General features: G+C 43.8%; 1 protein-coding gene across 1 annotated transcript in view; it reads right to left on the reverse strand.

Moving 5' to 3' along the window:
• WWC2 (WW and C2 domain containing 2) overlaps positions 1-20,111 on the reverse strand; it is a 204,768-nt gene that overhangs the window by 48,960 nt on the left and 135,697 nt on the right. The window contains exons 6-11 of the mRNA XM_055315697.1: positions 18,168-18,297; positions 15,201-15,347; positions 14,102-14,175; positions 10,388-10,630; positions 4,433-4,522; positions 2,796-3,415 (exon numbers count right to left, since the gene is read on the reverse strand). Of these exons, the coding sequence (XP_055171672.1) occupies positions 2,796-3,415; positions 4,433-4,522; positions 10,388-10,630; positions 14,102-14,175; positions 15,201-15,347; positions 18,168-18,297 (1,304 nt within the window). The remainder of the gene's footprint in view (positions 1-2,795; positions 3,416-4,432; positions 4,523-10,387; positions 10,631-14,101; positions 14,176-15,200; positions 15,348-18,167; positions 18,298-20,111) is intronic.

Raw genomic sequence — 20,111 nt, forward strand, 5'->3', positions numbered from 1 at the left:
TTCCTCACCAGCTAATACCATTAAAAAAAAAAAAAGAAAAACTTTGTGCTACTGAATCTTTAGCACCAACTACCACTTAACTTTTATCTCTGACTCATATTCATACACTGCATCCTGCGGTGAGCAAGGAGCATTCATTTAAAGCTGCGTTCCTATGTAATAAGCTGCGAGCCTGCTGAGTTCTTTCATCCTCCTGCAAGTGAGCAGGGATCAGGATTGGTATGCATTTCGCCCCCCTTCTGAGTCGTGACTTTACATCTTGTTAAGATGTTTAAGTTTTAAGGCTTCAGATTACAGGATTGATTGCTGCATTTTCCCTTTAATTTCTGGCAGTGGGAATGCTTTTTCCTTGATGATGAAGTGCCTCTCTCCGCCCACCCCCCTTTGTGAGGGGTGAAGGTGATGACATGATTTATTGATTACCCCCAGGAATATCCAAGGCAGCTCAAATTGACTTTGACAATGACAGAGACTGACTGGAAGGACTTGGTAGTCATTCCTCCGTGGTCTCTGTCCTCCAGCGGGGACGGGCGCCAGAGAGCGGGATGTACATAAAGCAAGTCGACTTTGCCTGCGGTAGACTCCAGAATGCTGAGGGAGACGAGCGAGGCACATCACGACTCTGGGCCACCCGCCCCCACGTGGAGGTCAGACACCCCCCAATGCACCGAGTGCTGGTGCTCTGACTGAAGGGGATTAGTCTTTACAGTTAAATATATGCTTTTAGTTGTTTTCACACATGGCACTCAATACGCTTTCCAAATAAAGCTCACGGATAGAATTCCTTTAGGGTGACTTTTTAGGAGCAGCCTTCTAATCAATATAAGATGCATCTGAAAGGTAAAAGCTGTATCCTGGAAGCTTTGGGGACACTGGGCTCTGGGCAGACTTCTCGGGCGCAGCAGCAGACCCAGTGGCAGAAGAAAGGCTACCGCCAGGCAAAGAGGCCCAAGGACCCGGGTGGGGTCGGGCCTGGGCAATTCTTATGCTTGTCCCCCTCTTTTCCAGCAGACGGCCTCCCAGAGCAGCCCCTTCTGATCGAGGGTTGAGAAGTGGTTGAGAAGTGGTCGCTGGAGAATGCTCCAAATACACAAAGAGTGAAAACAGCTTTGAAATGCTCAAGATCCTTCAAGTCCAGAGCCCGGAAATATGGGCTCCACTTTCTCCTCTTGCTTCTTCATTCATACTTCCTTGAATTTCAGTGGTTTGTGGCAGGAACTCGGCTTAGCACAGTTTGTATTGCTTCTCATCGTACGGTAGTACTAATTCCATGAACTGATGTTGAGAGCCAGGCACAGTTAGATGCTCTCGATTTGTGACAGCATCAGTGCTCCCAATCCTCTGCGAGGGAGACACTCTATCACTCCCATTTTGCAAGGGAGAAACAACGAGGCTGAGAGCCTGGGTGATGTGCTCGTGCTCGCCTGCACCAAAGTAAAAGTGCAGACTTGGCTGGCTCCTGGGGCAGGGAGCATCGCACTGCACCGCACACCACGGCACCCTGCACACCACACTCCTTCCTGGAGGCAGAAGGGAGGCCCCACCACCGGCTTCTGCTTTCCTACAGCCACTAAGTAAACACTACTCCTGTGCTTATTTTCTTTGACGTTGATGATTTTGATGACACATTACTTATAGCTGTGGCACCTTCTAGGCAGTGCCACACGAACCACATGCATGTCTCCTGCACCCTGCCTCTGCCTCGGCCTCTGGGCCGCTGGCAGGTGGTGTTTTGGTCTTCAGTATTCAAAACCACACAAACACGATAGATTTGTCTATCACTTTAAACATCTAAATTGGCCAATCAGTGAATACGTAGAATTCTTCGGACCAGAAATACAAAATAAATAGGCTTCTCAAAGCAGCAGGAAAATACTTCTAAAGAGGACCGGCCTCTTCTGTGTTCTGGACACACAGTGATGTGTGTAGATCTGAACGGGGCTCCTGGGCACCAGACTGGAGCTTTTATTTCACATTTCATTTCAGGCTAGCTCTCAAATAGATCATCCCCCTCAGACCACAGCCACGGTCATCTGCCAGCAAGGGTACCATGTTGTTCTCTTGACAACCACGTGTCATATATTGAAAGCTTCCACCTTGCAAAGGGATACAGACTTAAAAAAAAAAAAAAAAAAGATGAAACTCTCCCTCCGTTTCTGTCTCTGAATACAAAGGCAGCAGTAAGAACTGGATCCGCTGCATGCTCTCCCGGGCTGCAACTAGTCATGCAGCCAGAAGATGGCAGGGTAATACTACTACATCGGAACCAGCATTCTCCAAATTCACTTTAGGCAGAAAGGGAGAGTCAAGCATGAAACAAAAATTGTATTTATATAGAATTCCCTGAGCAATCTAAACATTGAACCCTGGTACTAATTAGCTGGTATGCTAATTGCCTTGGTTTTAATCTGTTTTAGGCCAACTTTAAAAAGAAAGCCCCTCTCTCTTGCCTTGCTATTTCAGAGACAGAATCTTTGTGAAGTATGAAGTACGTCCACAAAGCATGCTCCCAGTCAGTCAGCTGCCACCAGACAGAGGGTTTCTGGACAGTTTAGGATACCCACTTCATGACTGAATCTATTCAGCAGGGAAGGCAACTTTTATTTGATAAAGAAAAAAATGTCCAGTCCAGGTAGATCAATAAAAAACTCCCTTCTCAAATGAAGCCAAAACGAATAAGCAGCACACAGAGAGAGGCGGCTGGCACAATTCGTTTATATGGAAAAAGTACTCCTCCCACCATTCTTCTTAAAATAATTAAGAGGGAAGACGTGCAAGCAAAGGTCTCCGCTTACCTGTACTTCCTTCATATAACGGCTCCCGGGCACATTCGCTGAGGTCTTTATCCTCTGAGAGCGACTGGGACCCTCCTCCCGAGTTAGAATCCAGCAAGATCTGATTTTCACCGAGGCTGATGTCTGCAAAATGACTACTCAATTCACAGTCTTCGAAGTCAGCAGTGAACCGATGGAGAGGGACATCATGAGAAGACATGGGGAACGTGCCTTCTAGAACCAAGGGAGAGCCAGGAGGGGACAGGGAGGACAGGGAGGACCGTGAGGACAGGGACGTCACAGACTTGGGGGCCTCAGTCCGGGGGGGAGTGTGGCCTGTGGCCACGGCTGCCGCCCCGCAGGGACCGCCCTGGCCAGGCTGGCTGGGGGACTTGACCACTTCGTTTTCATGGATGGTGGTGATGGGTCCAGAAGGAATGTAGCCGCCTTTCTCCTGCAGAAGGAGGTCCAGTTTACTCTGATAGTCCGCGTCCACCTGGTCGCCCTGGCTGGTGTAATAGAGCTCTCCGGAACTGAGGGAGCTGAGTGACCCTCTACTGGAAGTGTTCAGAGACCCCCGGCTGGAGGCCAGGGAGCCCAGGCTGCTGCCCGACGACATGGACAGGGTGCTGGCGGAGAGGCTGGGGGAGAGGAGGGCAGGCTGTGAAAACTGGTGTGAAACAGGAAGCCCAACCACGATGCCCCACCCACGGTTGGGAAGGAACCCAGTGGCGCCAAGTAACAGAATGACCCAAGTAACAGAATGACCGGGGGAGAAAGAACCTGCTCTTAATTTACCACCCATTGCCATGTTGACTCTTGCAACCTGGCTCTCTAAACAGCAATTCTATTCTGACTAAAGATCGAGTCCCTTTTGCAAAAACAAATACAAAAAACAGCGACGAATACCTATTGACACATCTACCTGCACAGACATCCAGAAGCAGCGATGCAATTTAACAATACGGGAGGGGAAAAACAGTGTAAACAGTACAGGGTGTTACTACAGTTCTTTTGGTGAAAGAATAAAGCTTTTAATTTTGAGAACAAAGGAAAGCTTATAAAGACAAAGAGGTTTCACACAGGCCCCTGTCTCCCTCAGGGTGTGCGCACTGAAGGAGTGAAGATGTAGCTAACTATTTTAAGGCAAGTCTTTTCTCATTCTCCCTTTAAAAAAAAAAAATTGTTAAGATTTTATTTATTTATTCATGAGAGGCACACACAGAGAGGCAGAGACACAGGCAGAGCTCACAGGGAGCCTGATGCGGAACTCGATCCCAGGACTCCGGGATCACGACCTGAGCCAAAGGCAGACAGTCAACCACTGAGCCACCCAGGCGCCCCTCATTCTCCCTTTTTAAAAGAAAGGTGATCTGGAGAAATGTGTCATTTCCGGAGTATGTATTCATAGCTAAAATATATAAAACTATGCTTTCTTCCCACAAGTAACCCACATATGATCTTGGGGTTCATGAAAAAAGAAAAAGAAATCCACGCAACTTTAGATTTGATCATCCAAGTTTTAATCATACCAGCATGACTATTTTTTATCCACTTTTAAATAGTGAAAAATAAAGAGAAAAGTAATCAAGGATGAACCAAAACAGGCCTGAATGTAGTCAAGGAAAACTTTTCCCTCCAGAACCAAGCAGGCTTACCTTTTAAGTTGTGAATGCAAATAAGTAGTTAATTTAGTAGTTTCTTCAAGTTTCTGTAGGAGCTCTTTCCTTCTTTCTTCCAATTTTAATCTAGAAAAAAATTACAAACGAATTTATTTCCGTGTAATTACAATAAAGCACAGAAACCGAAGGAAAAAATTCTTATTATACAAACGTTATGTACCACGAGGTGGAAGCCCACATGAATGGACAGGACAGAAAACAGAACCACCGGCAAGAAGCTGAGCGGGCCCAACTGTCTGCAGCCATGCTAAGCAAATGGGGGGGGGGGATCTATCTCCAGTCAACATTACTGAGAATTTAAAAATTTTTGGTATTCTAAAATTTTCTTAAATGGGTTCAAAAAAAAACCCAAAAAACCCTAACACACCCCTGTGCTCTTATTAGGTAGGGAGACAGAAGGAAGGGAAATCACAAACCACTAACAAAGATCACAGAATCCTTCCAGGGGCCTGGGCGTGAGGCTAAGTTACTAGAACAGTTGACAGGAGTGACAGAGAACGTGGAAGACGGTCTGGAGTGCTGGGATTGACAAGGTTTCTTCCAAACCCATATCCAGTGACAGGATTTCCAAACTTCCTTTGATGAGCATTTCAGCAAGTAAGAAACAAATCAGTCCATACTGCAGAGCTCATCTGGGCGTACCTGTTCCAACTGGGAAAGGCACAAAGGCGATTTCCTGCCCTACTACGGCACATCCTATCCCCTGCACCGAATATCTGAAATTTCATCCACACTCAACTGAACAATTTTTTAAAAACTTTTTGAGAATTAGGGAACTGTGTAGGTGAGTTATTTAAAAGTACGTCAAGCGTATCGTCTATGTCATCTGAAGGTCTTTTGACATCCCTGGAGTGAGCCCGTCCAGAGTGGACAATGACCACAGGAGTGGGCCCAGAAAACCACCGTGGTGTCTGGTGGATTTACTGCTACTAATCGCGTGTCCTTAAACAAGTCACTTAGTCAAGGGTCCCAGCTTTCTCATCTGCAAATCGGCGATTAAAATCCTACTGTGTCTTGCCTGCTAAGGCTGTTAAAGGGATCAAATGGAGTGATGTATGTGAAAGTGCTCTGCAGACATCAAAACAAACCTTCCTTGTTCAAAGCCTCAGCACGCCTTACAAGGTGGGGATATAAAAATTAGCTATTTTTTCTTTGGAGAAAAATAAAATTTCCCTAATTTCTAACCTCTTTGAAATGTATGTTTTAGGCAGTAAGGAAACATGCCCATATTTTATTTATAGCTATCTATCCTTTGATGTGTCACCAACACATACAATTTCATTATATGTTAAAATTTTTAAAAAGCCATTCTTGTCATTTTGTTTAGTACTTCAAAGCGTGATAAATTCTTAATTCCCAGTTTTCAAAGGTGTGTTTTGAAAAGGAGTCCAGTCCCTATTTTTTTTAATCTCTTAAACATAAACAAAAACTCAACATGGGAAAAAAATTAATACAAATTAGATTAGCTGAATTAGAAGGTAAAGGTCTGGAGAAAGCTCCCAAATCTACTAAAATCCATGTCTTCTGAAACATGAGAGACATTTTTGAAGTAACTTTTAAAACGAAAGGCTGCACAAATGGAGGTGTTTCTGGTGTGGTAAGGAGGCGTCAGTATGACATTAGTGTGTTTCATGCTGAAATTTAAAATCCAAAGCTAGGGGATCCCTGGGTGGCTCAGCGGTTTGGCGCCTGCCTTTGGCCCAGGGCGTGATCCTGGGGTCCCGGGATCGAGTCCCGCGTCGGACTCCCAGCATGGAGCCTGCTTCTCCCTCTGCCTGTGTCTCTGCCTCTCTCTCTCTCTCTCTATTATAAATAAATAAATAAATCTTTAAAAAATAAAAATAAAATAAAAAATAAAATAAAATCCAAATCTTCCCCTCCTCAATCACAGGCGATGGTGGTTCCCATCCTGGCCTCCTCTGGCCGATTGGCGAGACCTGCATGGTCACTCTGAACTGCTGGGAGCTGGCTTCGTGTTCCTGTCAGATCCTCTTCTGCCCAGGTTTCCTGAAGAGCCCGGCACCCCTCCCAGCACTCCCCTGTGGCCGGTGGCCCGTGTCTCTAGGTGACACCTGCACTGGGAGAAGCATAATGAAGGCACTTGGAAGAGTGAGTCACGGAAGCCCCTCCAGTGGGGTGGCTGTCTTCAATCAAGCACACCACTCCCATCTCTGATGGAATCACTGAAGCCAGAAGTCTTCCTCAGATTCCAGGTGTCCTTTGTAGGAAGTGCCCTCCCAACTTTCTCTGGACCAGGGATTAGAAGAAATTGCTCAGGTATCAGCCGCTTCACGAGGGTACATCCCTGTCTCTCCAAGCCCTTCTCCAAGGTGAGAAAGGATCTTCTCAACCTGGCCCCTAGAACATTCATTCGTCTCCCGCTGGTCCTACTGATCCACACCATCCATTCACCTGCTCTTTGCAAGACGAGGGCAGCGGCTTCACATTGTCCTCTCTCTGCTCTTGTGCCCTGAGAGAAGCACCTGCCCGGTTTCTCCTGATGAAGACCACCCAGAACTTGCCACCTAGCGAAAATGTCACGTCACCTATAGAAGTAAGAAGTTCCTTTTCCGTTAAAAAATAAATGACATTCATATCCTCAATGTACTTGCTTTAAAAATTTTTCAGAATCAGAGATAGAAGCATTCATATAAATAAGGAACAATTAAGACATCTTGGCAAGAAGACAAAACTCCAAGATTTGTGAGGACATAAGGAGCAATGTTAAGATCTTAGCAGTTCAGAAAAGCAGAGGGGTTTTGGAATTTCAGTAGTTATATGGACAGACACGGAAGATGTGTGCAAAGTCCCTCACAGTGTGACTTTTGTCATTTGAGAGCCGCCTGTCTTTGCTGATGGTCTGTTGCAGCGAGCATCTCCTTCTTCGACCCTGGGTGGGGACTTCATCACCGCTTCTGATGTTTTGCCTGGGTGCAGGCAGTGCTGGCGGCACACGACTAGGGGACTCTGGGGTCATGCACACTGGCTGCAATTCAGGTGAGCACAGCTCCTTCAGAGACCAACATCCAGTATCAGCTCAGGATCTTGCCTGAGGCCACTCCTGAAATAATGAGACACCTGCGATGTAAATGGCAAATGGGAGAATTTGGGGGGATCGCAGAAGTGGTTTCTTTGACAGTTATGTCGGTTCCAAGAGGAAACTGAAGGATTTTGACCTGGTGAAGCATAATTTGTTTTATGATGAAACCAAGTTTTTACCCAATGGATCTGATTTCCCAGAATTATCTCCTGACACCACCTGCCTTAGCATCGAGGAAGTAAGCTGTTTACAGAGGTATTCTCTGGCTTTCTCAGGCACCCTATTGCAGTTCAACAGTAACAGTGAACAGAATAGAAACACCGTGTGGACACATAGTAGGAAGAAATAATGAAGAACAAGAAAAGAGAGTACAGCCGGGTAAAGTGAAAACCACTGACCCCAACAGTAAAACCCAAAGCCATACCATCCGTGTCTACTCAGAAAATAAAGGACCCCGTGCTCCCTGTGGCAGGGGGTGCTGCTCTTTTGAACACGTGCGATGCTGGGCCGTCTTGCATCCAAGGATAACAGTGAAAAAACTTGAACTTGCTTTAGGCAAGAAAAGTATTAGTCCCTTCAACCTTATACTACAACATAATGACGGGGATTTGCTTTTGGCCACCAACATACTACAAACATAAAACATATTCACATACATGTCCCTTGCTGCAAACATCCAATTATGGGAGACGGGGGCACCTACTGTAGGTTAGAGAGACATTCAAACTGCTTACTCCCCTCTGAGACAAACCCCAGTGCTGGATCTCACTAAGTATATGATTATTTTATGAGTATTTTATAGCTCCTCTTTACAGGTTCAAACCCACTGTTTCTGCTGGAATGTGACAGTTATTACGTGCATTCTGCACAAATCAAAGTATAAAAGCCAGAGCCTGGGCACTTTAGGAACAAACTCTATTTTTAATGTTGCTTCATTAGTCATTTTTGAAGCTCTAGCCCCAATAAAAAAAAAGACAAATAAGACATCATGCCTATAAAAGTTGGTGAAAACAAACACACACCTGTTTTCTCTCTCCCAGAACAACGGCTAACGGCTGTCTGTAGGCCCTTCCCAGATTCACACGCTCCCGAGAACCGCTGGTCTGTGTAATGCAGCCAGTGCGTTACATGTGTGTGTGGTCAGGTAACAGTTAGTGTGACACAAGATGTCAATGCCCTTGCTGCTTTGTACGTGGGCCACACAGCAGCACTTCATTTCATCCTATTTCCTGGTGACTGTCAAACTTTTATCCTACGAATGTAAAGTCTATAAACACAGACAGGACATCAAGGTAACTCAGGAAAACGATGCAATTGTGTCTTCTCTCTCTTTTTATCCCTCTGGTCTCTGCCGGGTGGGTCATTCCCTGGCCGCCTTGCTCACACCTGCCTTTACGGTGAGCCTTCAGTTGGCACCCCTAGACCAAGACGTTGGAGCAGGAGGGGCAGGTGACAATTCTTTCAGATGGCAGAGGAATGTAAGCCGTAGAGGCTTTCTCTTCAGACTCTTCATTCTTGTTCCGCGTAGCTGCTGAGCTGTAGCCATGTGTTACCTTGATCACCAGTTTAAAACTCACAAAAGTCACCTCTCCCCAGAAGACTAAACTCAGGGTAGGCAAGTCTGCATGCTAACGCCTCACCAGGAATGTCCGAGATTCTTCCTCCTTTCCTCCTACCGTTCCCTTCACCACACTTCAAATATTCTGATATTGCGTAGACACACAACCTTACACATTCATAGAGGACAAGGGATTAGAAGGCAAGAAGTCAAGAAGTCAAAAAAAAAAAAAAAGGATCCCTGGGTGGCGCAGCGGTTTGGCGCCTGCCTTTGGCCCAGGGCGTGATCCTGGAGACCCGGGATCGAATCCCACGTCGGGCTCCCGGTGCATGGAGCCTGCTTCTCCCTCTGCCTGTGTCTCTGCCTCTCTCTCTCTCTCTCTCTCTCTGTGACTATCATAAATAAATAAATAAATAAATAAATAAATAAATAAATAGAAAGAAAGAAAGAAAGAGCAATTGGATTATGTGTGGGTGTTTTAAACTGACTTCCAGGTCACTTGGTATGATATGAATGTGACCTTCCTCCCTGTCACCCTGGGACAGGCATCGCACCTCAGTTGCTGGCCTACAGAATGGATATGGGGGGCATCTGAGAGGCTGCACGGCCTGTGGCTGGAACAGGTGTCAGACCATATCCACCAGCAAGGCCGGGACCTGGGGCTCCTGTGCACATGACTCCATGGCAGACAGACACTCAGAGGGTCCCCTGCTCGATCCTGCAGCCGAGCTGTTTACAGAATTGGGATTTTGTAGGTGAAATGATCAATTCGCATCTTCCCACGGAAAGATCAGAAAAATGTGTCAGGTGTTTTCCTTTACATTTTCACCTGCTTCAGAGGAGGGGTTCCAGTGACAGACAAAATCCAAGCGAATGTTTGGTGACCTGTTAAGATATCAGAGGGAGCAAGCTGTCTTTCCCTTGTGAAATGAAAAGCAATAAACTTTTGCATTCTTGTGAGTCATAAACCCGAGTCGGAAGCTGCAGTCGCTGTAACAGTCCAGATAATCTTCCTTATCGGAGCGCAATAGTGCAGAGCCATTGTTATCAGACCCCGTCAGCGATCGACTGCATTCCTGGTTTTGTGTCAACATTCCTTACCTATTCAACATCTGTCACAGGCATTTTCGCGGCCCTAACAAACAGAAGTGACACTGCAGGGTACGAGGAGGGTGTGCTTTTATTGCTCTATGGAAAGAAAGTCCCTTTGGTGGCAGTTCTTAGTCCACCAAGAACAGATGCAACTGAGATTGACAAAGGGGGGGGGGGCACAGGCATCCCGGCCCAGCCAGGACACACCTGCGGGTCCCCGTCCCCAGGGAGGAAAACCAACCTCTCTGCCAGTGCTCGGCTCGGCGGACCCCTCACGGACAGCAGCTCCTCCTCCAGCCGCTGCCTCTCGGCCTCCAGGCGCTCCAGTTCGCCCTGAGTGCGTTTTTGCGGGGTGACAAACTGAAGCTCTTTCAAAAGCTCTTCTTTCTCGTTAATCAGCATCAGCTTCTCCTTCTCAATATCCAGCGCCCCGGGCCAGGTCTCACTGTCCAGTTTCGACAGTTCAATCTTGAGGTTGGCCATGCTAAAAAATAAAGCCACAAAAGAGGAGTGTGCATACTTAGAACTCCCCAGGGGGAGAGAACCCAAACCAGGCTGGGCCGGGGGCCTGGGTGCTGTGCTGACTTTACTTGGTGACCCTCACCAGGCAGGGGGCCCCGTGCTCCGATCCCTGGACCCGCTCGACACCTGGCTCTCATCCCCTGCGGGGTCTTCACCTTTAAAACACAAACAAGCACACTGGCCTGTCTGAAAAAAAGAGTGAAAGTCAAAGTACACTGAAGCTTAAAGAGCAGAGTGTCCCGGGAGTGCCCCTATGGGTGACTGCCTGTGTAGGGTGACAGGAGGGATACCTGGAGGGCTTCCGTGTTCCAAAACTACAGTAAATGATGTCTGATGTTCATTTATAATAGATTTATAATAGATTATAATAGATTTTGTTCCTCTGGGTACAGATGCTGTTCCCCTGGTAACAGCGTTCCTTGGGGTCAGATGGGGAGTGACCGGGGTATCAGTGAGTCACAGAGGGACAAGGGGAGGAGAGAGAGCAGTGGTTTGGCCAACCAGTATTGCAACATGGTCAGCCCGGCAGGCTCCGTGTCTGCAAGGAAAGGGAGCCGTTCTTCTTCACCCCATTTCTCCTTCAGCTGTGCAGTGAAATCGGTGTCTACAGCGTTTACTGGGCATCACTGAGCCAGCCCTGTAGACATGACTGGCTGCCCTCGAGCTGGGTGTCCTCCACCCAGGCAGCACCCAGTGAGCCCCCACCAGCACCCACGGGCAGCTATTGTGGCTCCATCAGAGCGACAGCAGGTGCTGGAGCAAGGGCGATGGGGGGCGGGAAGATGGGAGGAGGAGGAGGAAGAAAAACCAGCAGCAGGGAACATTACCGGTTTCATGATTTTGCCTGACCTCAGATTCTACTGTGTCTCGAGCTAGCTTCAACAATATATGGTAAAGCTAATTCCTCACTGAAGAAGAACGTTCTGACCACCCGAACCAAACCACCTGCTCCGGGGCAGTGTGAGGACTAGCGGGATCATTCACAAGGTAAATGGCACATGGCTGTTGGGACTATGAGCACAACATCAAGGCAAGTTATGAACACACCTGATGATGGCTTAGAGAATCTATACTACCTTAAAAAAAAAAAAAAAGCTGGATGATCACTTTGGATACAGTTACACAGCACATACCAGAATATGAAAAATAGAAAGGGGGCATTTTATTCTCCTCGTTGATGGAAGAAGTTGTAGAAGGGAAGAAAAAAGGTAAACACAATAATGTTGTCAAAACAAAGACGAAAGTGTATTCACATTCTTGCACCAGTTTTGTTTCAGTTAAAAAAAAAAAAACAAATTGCCATCCCTCACTGGCACTGATTAGCACTCAGCGCCTGCGCTCGATGTAACATCAGCTATTCTTCAGCTATAACCACAAAACCATAAACAACTGTCTCAACGTGCTAGAAAATTAATCATCAAAATGCTAAATAAGCATGATATTATTAGCTTCATTAAGCACATAAAACAAAGGCTGGAGGAGAAAACAGGTTTCAGGGAAAAACAACCCGCCTCTTTACTTACTCAGAACTGAGGAAGAAAAAGCGTTTTCAACATATGCTTAAACCCTCGAGATTCACCTTCTCATCAGCATCGCTAGGAACTTTAAAATAAAAATCTCAAATGGCAACAGGACAGCAATGCAACCAAGTGGGAAAGAATCAATGTCTTAAGTTTTGATGTGACTGAATTAACCACCGAAATGGGAATCACAACATAATGAAGGAAAGAAAGGCATCTATTCCTTGTGTGATTGAGCATTAGGCGGGTCTTGAATTTAATTTGGAAAAGGTACACCACATCTGGGGAACAAGGTATGATGAGGGTTTCCAGGTATATCTAGGAAGAGAAATGCTGTGTAAGCTCCGGGTAGAAAAAGCTGTTAGCAGCCAAAGTAAAGTAAAAACTCAAGCTGATCCAAGGGAATTCAAGTTGAGCCCCAAAGAACCTGGGTGCATGAGGCCTGATTCTCCAAAATTAATTCTAAGTTACAGCCATTCTCCTTCAGAATGCCAGACAGATCCTGGGCTTTGTTTACAGCAGAGCCTAAGAGTTGTGGCTGTTAACGGGTTGGTGACGCCCACAGCCAGAGCACCACAAACAGCATCCACCAGAGGTTTCTACTTCCTGGGCCACAAAACCACACAGCAATCCTCAATCCTTCTGGTGGGCAAGGCATCAGCCTGGGCTCTGAGAAGCAGCCAATAAAGCATATAGAATTTTTCATAACCTCATTATACATTTCAGAAATGTATAATCTACCCAGGAAAACTAGTAGGCATTAACATCAGCTGAGTAAAATGTTATTCTGGGAGACTAAGTGACTTGCTCAAGCATACACGGTTAGTAATTTGTAGAACAAAACTTTTTTTTTTCTTTCAGTCATCAAAGAATCCAGTAATATTAGTAACAGAGAACACAAAGAGGCAAATATTGTTTTTAGGCAAATCAAATAATTGCTTTGTTAAAGCCAGATAACCTCCAAGAACTTTGGCTAATTACTTTTAAATAATCCTCATCACCAGTAACAATGGATATACCCCATTATCTAACTGATAGTCATGATAGGAAACTATGACATTCTAGCAGGTTCTCAGCTGAGCTTTCCATGTTCTCAGGGAGGAACATGATAAATTTCTCTGTCGCCTACAGAGTGATAATGCAGTTTATCCCCCCAATGTCTTCCCAGATAATATATCAATTTTATTTAAATTTTAAAATTTAAACTCTAAACTTCAAAAACTTTAGACTCTAAGAAGGAAAATAACGAAATCAAATCAATCAGTATGACCCTCTCCCTCAAAATGAGTAAGGTGTCCAAATTATGAACACAAGTTGAGCCTGTCTACTGGATGAGGAGGGACAAGTCTCCTGAGCTTCCCTCAAGCAGAGGCACAAGATAAGGAAAAGAAGGCGTAGGGCTCTAAGGGTCTAGAAGGTAAAAGAGGGCAATAGGAATCTCTCCTCCTTTGGCCTGAAGGCAGTTGCCAGAACAGATACCTCAGCATCTTCAAGGACGTTGGCAGGAAGTCTTCCCCTCAGCCATTTATTTACCTTAGAGGTCCTTGGCCACTCTCAAGTCCTGTACGTGAGTCACTATGTCATGATCCTACCTCAAAAACCAATCTTCCCACTTCTACTTGTGAGTATGTATTGTACAAGCTCAAAGCTTCTTTCTTCCTGAAGGGAAGGGGGCGATTTCATGCCCACACTTCTCATTAATTCTCCCGGTCCTTCAGCTTGGGTGGGGGGAGACTGAGCAGAGACGGGGGATCTGCAACCCTTACATCTAAAAACCCTCAAGAGTAACGCAGGTAAGAAGGCATAGGGAGCACCCAGCAGATGTCACTATAGGAGTAAAGATTAATTCTGGGAAAGAAAATACTGTTTGAGCCCATTGACCACTGAACACTGAATAGCTCCCCTGTTGTTACCTTCTTTTGGCTTCTTCATACTGTAGGCTCAGCCTGACCTTTTCAGCTAAATTTGATCTACTTCTCACTCCGATCTGGTAAAAAACAAAAGGGAAAAAAGTCAATTAACTCTGCTAATGAATAAGGTAAACTGCTTTTGTTTCTAGGAAGCCCAAGTAATTGGAAAACTAAAGAAGATGGTCTTGAAATTGGGAACACCAGTTTAAAAAGGCACTTACTTTCTAGTCTCAGTAGGGGCAAAACATTTCTTTTTAATTCAAGCTGCTCTGTTTTTCAAAGACTTTAACATCATTTTCTCTACACATTAAATTCAAGATAAAAAGTATTATGTCAATGTTTCTGGTATCTCAGAGTTTGCGATGGGTGTACAGGTCAATAAAATTAATGAACTGAAACTAATTTCTTTGTCTCCATGAGCCCAAATTTCCATCATTTAGCTTCTAAATGAATAAAATATAAACTAAATAACTTCAAAAAATAATGTCTCAAATAGGTAAGTCCTACTGTTGAACTCTACCTATTTTATTTTCATAGCACAGAATTCAATGAAGCAAAAGAGAATACGAGAATAACTGAGAATGGACTAGAAAAGTAAGTATCTGCTAAATGGCATCCCAAAGAGGATAATGCAAAACAGTTAATAGTAGTCAAGCCACATTAAATATTTTCAAGTGCTGGGCATAAACCACAAATTAAACATTTTAATACAATCTTTGATCTACAACAAATTGTTGGTTTTTAAAGGCATATTTTTTGTTTCTCATTAGCCTCAATGTTTAATTGAAAAGATCTAGATTTCAAAGGCCTTAAATCTAATAGGAAAAACTTAAATTCTCAGGCATCTCTAACCTTTCAATGTCTGAATAAATACAGTCTGAGAAAGTCTGAACAAAGCCGTTCATATGGACAGATCCTGATATGCTTGGCACCCAGACAAAAGGGTCTGATTTTTTAAAACCAATCTAGGAGTACGGAATATTGAATCCACACGGCTGCAATTCAAACCACCTCACTAGCCCCTGTCCCACTTGCCATCCATATTGTAATTCAGGCTTGTCGAGGAGAGCACTGAGGCCAACCTTCCACATGGCTAACTTACATCTCCGGAAATGCTTGTCTGTGACCCGGCATCAAGGGTCTGTCTGGAGAGAGATAAATGGGAGTTCACAGGACTGGATCTCAAGTCTGGCTCGGACGTGCCAATGCTCTGATCCAAATGGAACCTCTCCTGCAGCTTAGCAAGACTCTGTTCAGGAAACATAAAATCCTACATAAAGCTTAACAGGTAAGATGCAAAACTTCCCCAGCAGGTAAACTCAAATTGAAAGACTATGCTCTCAATAGGAAAAACAACTACTTTATTTTAACAAGTACTTATCACTTTAAGTCACTGGAAAATTAAGATTAGAATATAATTTTGCACATACACATGTGTGACTTTGGGAGTGTGTGAGATCATAATAAACAAGTTATCTTACCTTCCCCAAGACAGCCTGGTCATTACTCACACTGTGTATAATGGCATCTTTATATGTAACACATGCATTTCTTATTTTAAAAATTTCATTCGAAAGAGCTCTATTTTAAAAAAGACTCATTTTAACTATTACTTCATGCCTCTGCAGAAATTATGGAACATGGAATACCTAAAATGCAAGCTCATTGTAGATATATCAAGAAAACTTCCTACTTAGCAGACTTCTGTAATTATGCCACTTTACATCTGGAAGAGACCCAAGAGGTTATCTGCTCCCAGTAATGTCAGAGATGAGGAGACCGAGGGCAAGGAGTCTCAGTACCGGCAGCTGCTCCAAGCTCATCTTTATGTCTACTGCATGGCACTGCCAGAGTGATAACGTCTGGTGTTGTAAGGTGAATAATCACAAGAGAATGTGCCTGTTGTCGGCACCCACACTTAATAAATTGAGTTTACTTTTAAAGAGAAGATGTGAGCAAGTCAAAGTATTAAAAAGGAGAAAAATCTTAGCTAAAGTTCCCCATAAAACACTAAAATGATGAGAAACACATTATTACTAACTTTAAGAAAAGCCAGGATTTAATCCTGATATTTACAATTCTTATGATAAAAAATGAGAAATGTCTCCCCAAATGAGATATGTGCCTGATACGTGCCTTTTACCTAAGCTTCTTTATTTTCTTTCAAAGGAATATTTATGCAAAATGTATATTCAGAGCAAAAATTAAATGGTCACATCAAATAATATAAAGAAACCTGTTAGTGGAGGCTTTTCTATTTTTTCATCAGTACCTTGAAAAAGAATTGTATTTTTCAAATCTGTGACTATGTACCTTATCAATTTAGTTGGTCATGACTAGCATGTTTTTTGGTGAAAAAGAAGAGACTAGAAAGTCACTTCAGACCACATTACTAGTATTAAGAATATTAAGAAATATGGTGTGTGTGTGTGCATCTCCAAATGTAGACATTTGTGTGTGACTGGGTTGTCATGTAGAATATATCTCTTACTGTGGGTCATGGTCAAAGAGGTCTGAAAATCACAGAAGCGACCCATCTAATGTCCCTCTCAGCTCTATTATTGATTGCTGTATCTACTAATTAATTGTTTTATATACTTTAAGTAATTGAAAAGGAATCTAATCTTTTAATTTGATCTGGTCTGTGTATAAATCCAAATTTCTTCTTTACAGGAATAGTTCAAGATAACCTAAAATTGCTGAATTATAAGGTTCTGATGTAAATTTGCTCAAGTTCTATTTGCTTTTTTCAAAGGGCCTATGATGTGCATTTTAGGAATTACTGATTTAATCATCATGAGCACAGTGGAACAAAATAAAAGTATATCCAAATACTTCTCTATGTTTCATATATATATTTAAAACCACATATTCTAAAGCAAGACCACCCAGGTTTGAACCATAGTCCTACCACTTCTAAGCTGTGTGACTTTAAGGAAGTTACTTAATTTCTCTGTAATTTCCTGTCTGTGAGGACAATACATGCCCATCACTAGGGCTGTCGTTAGAATTAAAAGAACTACTTTCATGGAAGGCAGGGAGAAGACTGCCCAGCACACAGTCAATACTTACAAGGATTTGTTACTAATACTATTATCTTTCCTATCTCTTTTGTGTTATTTCAAAATTCCCTAAATGCAAAATTATAGGTGTTTAAGAATATGTACCTATAGTGAATTGGCATTTTGAAAACTGACATGAAGTAGTTGAATATAGTATTTAAAGGTAGAGCTTCTACTAAGAATGCAAACATTGCTACTGGCTCTAACATTTTCCCCAAGACACAGGCTAAATCCTTACTCAGAGCTCCAGATAACTGAAATACAAAGAATTCTCAGATCTTGTGATAATTACAGGATGAAGGGAAGCTAACAGGAAGAAGAGACATACTCTTAAAAAAAAAAAAAAAAAACCAACCCAACTGTACCTGCTGAATATAGATATTTAAAGTACAGGGTACTGATCACTGAATGGTTGTTTCTTTTACACACACAAGGATGGATCACTGAGAACTAAGTGTCCTGGGCTGAGAACCATACAGGTAACAAGGGATCCTCTGCCATGAGCAGCTTTCCCGGGATGACTAGATGGGTTAACATCCCCCATATCTAGGTTGCACCTCAGAATCATCTGGTATGGGGAAAAGCTCTTCTAAGCTCCTCATATACCCTCCGCACACTCCTCAAGGCATATCCTCCACTCAGCATGACAGGTGACATCCCCTTTATGCATCCTGGGCTGAGGATCGCGATTTAGATAACACTGCTTATCTGGGTTCCACATGAGGCTTCAGTAAGTTGCAGGGGGCACCAAAGTGCTGATCTCATATGGGCTCCAGGATCCACCACCTCCTGCCTCAAAGGCCATCCGAGGCCTGCCTTCAATTGGGTGGAAGCAACCTGTTCTCCTCCAAACAGCCTGTGGCCCCAGTGCCTATGCCGAAGTCCCTCTGAATGCAACAGTGTGACAAAGGGCCATCCTGACTCTGATGGAGTACTTCTGCACCAAGGAGGGTTCCTGGGACCCCAGGAGGCAGGTGTCCAACTTAACGGAATGTTCTGAAACATACCTGCATCAGATCTTGCTTTTCTTTTTCTCCTGAGCTAATAGCCTTTCTGATAGATTTCAGTTCAGTTAGAATGGCTTTGGCTTCACTAAGTTCATAGCCACTCTGGCCTCCAGACATTTTTTTATCAATTCTGTTAAAACAAAAAAAAAGAAGAAAAAAGTCAAAGAGTGTTGACAGAGTACAAATTAAACAAACAACAGGAACTGGTCTTCTGATTGTAGGAGTTGGCTGATTTTGCCATTTGCCTCCCCATGTGCCAGGAACATCCTCCTGCTCCTCCAACCAGTTCTAGCTCACACTCTCCCACCACCCACCTCATGCCCCCTCCGTTTCAGGCTCATTTTGTCCTCAGTTGGCTTGGGTGGGCCCACCATTGGCTGAATTCAAACCTACTCATGCCAAGCCTGGCTTCCACCCTGAGACAGGTTAAGGCCACGGGATAAGGATTTAACAGGACTTAAGTGTCAATAAACTGGACAACTCCAGGAAGTACAGGATTCCTCACTGTGGCCTAATTTTACATATGTCATAGTATCTGTGTAAAACCAGCACCGTGCCCATGGCCTGGTGGGCCTTTCCTAAATGGGAGTGATAATTATTTATACTAGTGAGTATCCTACAATATTTGGATTGAGTGGTTAGTTTTTTTTTTTTAATATATGAAAAGTACTTTTTTTTTTAAGATTTGATTTATTTATTCATAAGAGACACAGAGAGAGAGGCAGAGGCATAGGCAGAGAGAGAAGCAGGCTCCACGCGGGGAGCCCAATGTGGAACTCGATCCCAAGACCCTGGGATCACACCCTGAGCCGAAGGCAGATGCTCAACCACTGAGCCACCCAGGCATCCCACTTGTTCTGTTTTTATGACAGTTGAGTTGAGATAAAATTGCTTGCCTTGCGGATGAGCTCAAATCTAGAAATTAGGAGAAGGGCAGATGTGTTCATCTGTCAACTAACATTGAATAAAGAGCTCTGCAAGGAGCTAATTTATCACCAACCCCCTCCCCCCGCCCCCAGATCTGCTCGCCAAATGTCCATAAAGTTCACATGGTCACCCTATCTCAGATAATTTCAAGTAACCTAATTCTTTGTGCATGAAGGCCACAACCAAATTACATAATTCTTTTTTAAAAATGGTTTAGCAATGTCCTCACTCTCATTCTCCTGGTTCCCTCCAACTGCCAATGCTGCCCAAGATTCATTTTGAATACAATGTGGGGTTCCCTTGAAGAACATTTGCCTATGCCTATGACCCATCAGCCAATGACTCTCATACTCAGATATATTCTTAGTCTTCTCCACAGAGAAATGGCACCTATTTAGTTACAGAAAACTGGGTCTGAGCTCATTTGGTTTAAAACATTTAATGATTTATATTTAGTTCAATGTGAGGGGTATAATCTGAAAATAAAAAAAAACAATGCTACCAACAATGCCATCTTATTCACTCTTCCAAAGTTTACTCAAGCGAGTAGCTTGTAGATAACATATTTCCCCAAGTACTATTTTAGTAAATATTTTATTTTTGCTGAACAAAGTCTTAACCTAAGAAAATAAAATAAATTTCCTTAAAGGTTATCCAATAAGTAAAAGTACAACAAAGTCACTGAATTGAACAGGTGCTAGTGCAGGCACACATAGTGTTTAGGGTGGGAAAGCACCCCAGAGATCGACTAGTCACACTTCCTCCAAGTGAAAAAGCAAGACCAGAAGGTTTATGCAACTTTAGCTCCTAAAATACATAAACAATTAGCTAATCAGGGGACAATCCTCAAAATGACAGATGCAGGCTCAGGGCTCTGATGACTATTACACCTAGAAATTTTGATAAAACACAGACAGTACTTCGAATACTGGTTAATTCCATTTATTTGGGAAGGGATTCATAAGCAAAATTGTTAGCTCCCTTAAGTAGTGTATCTACCAACTTAGTTGAGGCAAA

The sequence above is a fragment of the Nyctereutes procyonoides genome, unplaced genomic scaffold (genome assembly GCF_905146905.1).
Source record: "Nyctereutes procyonoides isolate TBG_1078 unplaced genomic scaffold, NYPRO_anot_genome, whole genome shotgun sequence".
In the NCBI taxonomy this organism is placed as follows: Eukaryota; Metazoa; Chordata; class Mammalia; order Carnivora; family Canidae; genus Nyctereutes; species Nyctereutes procyonoides.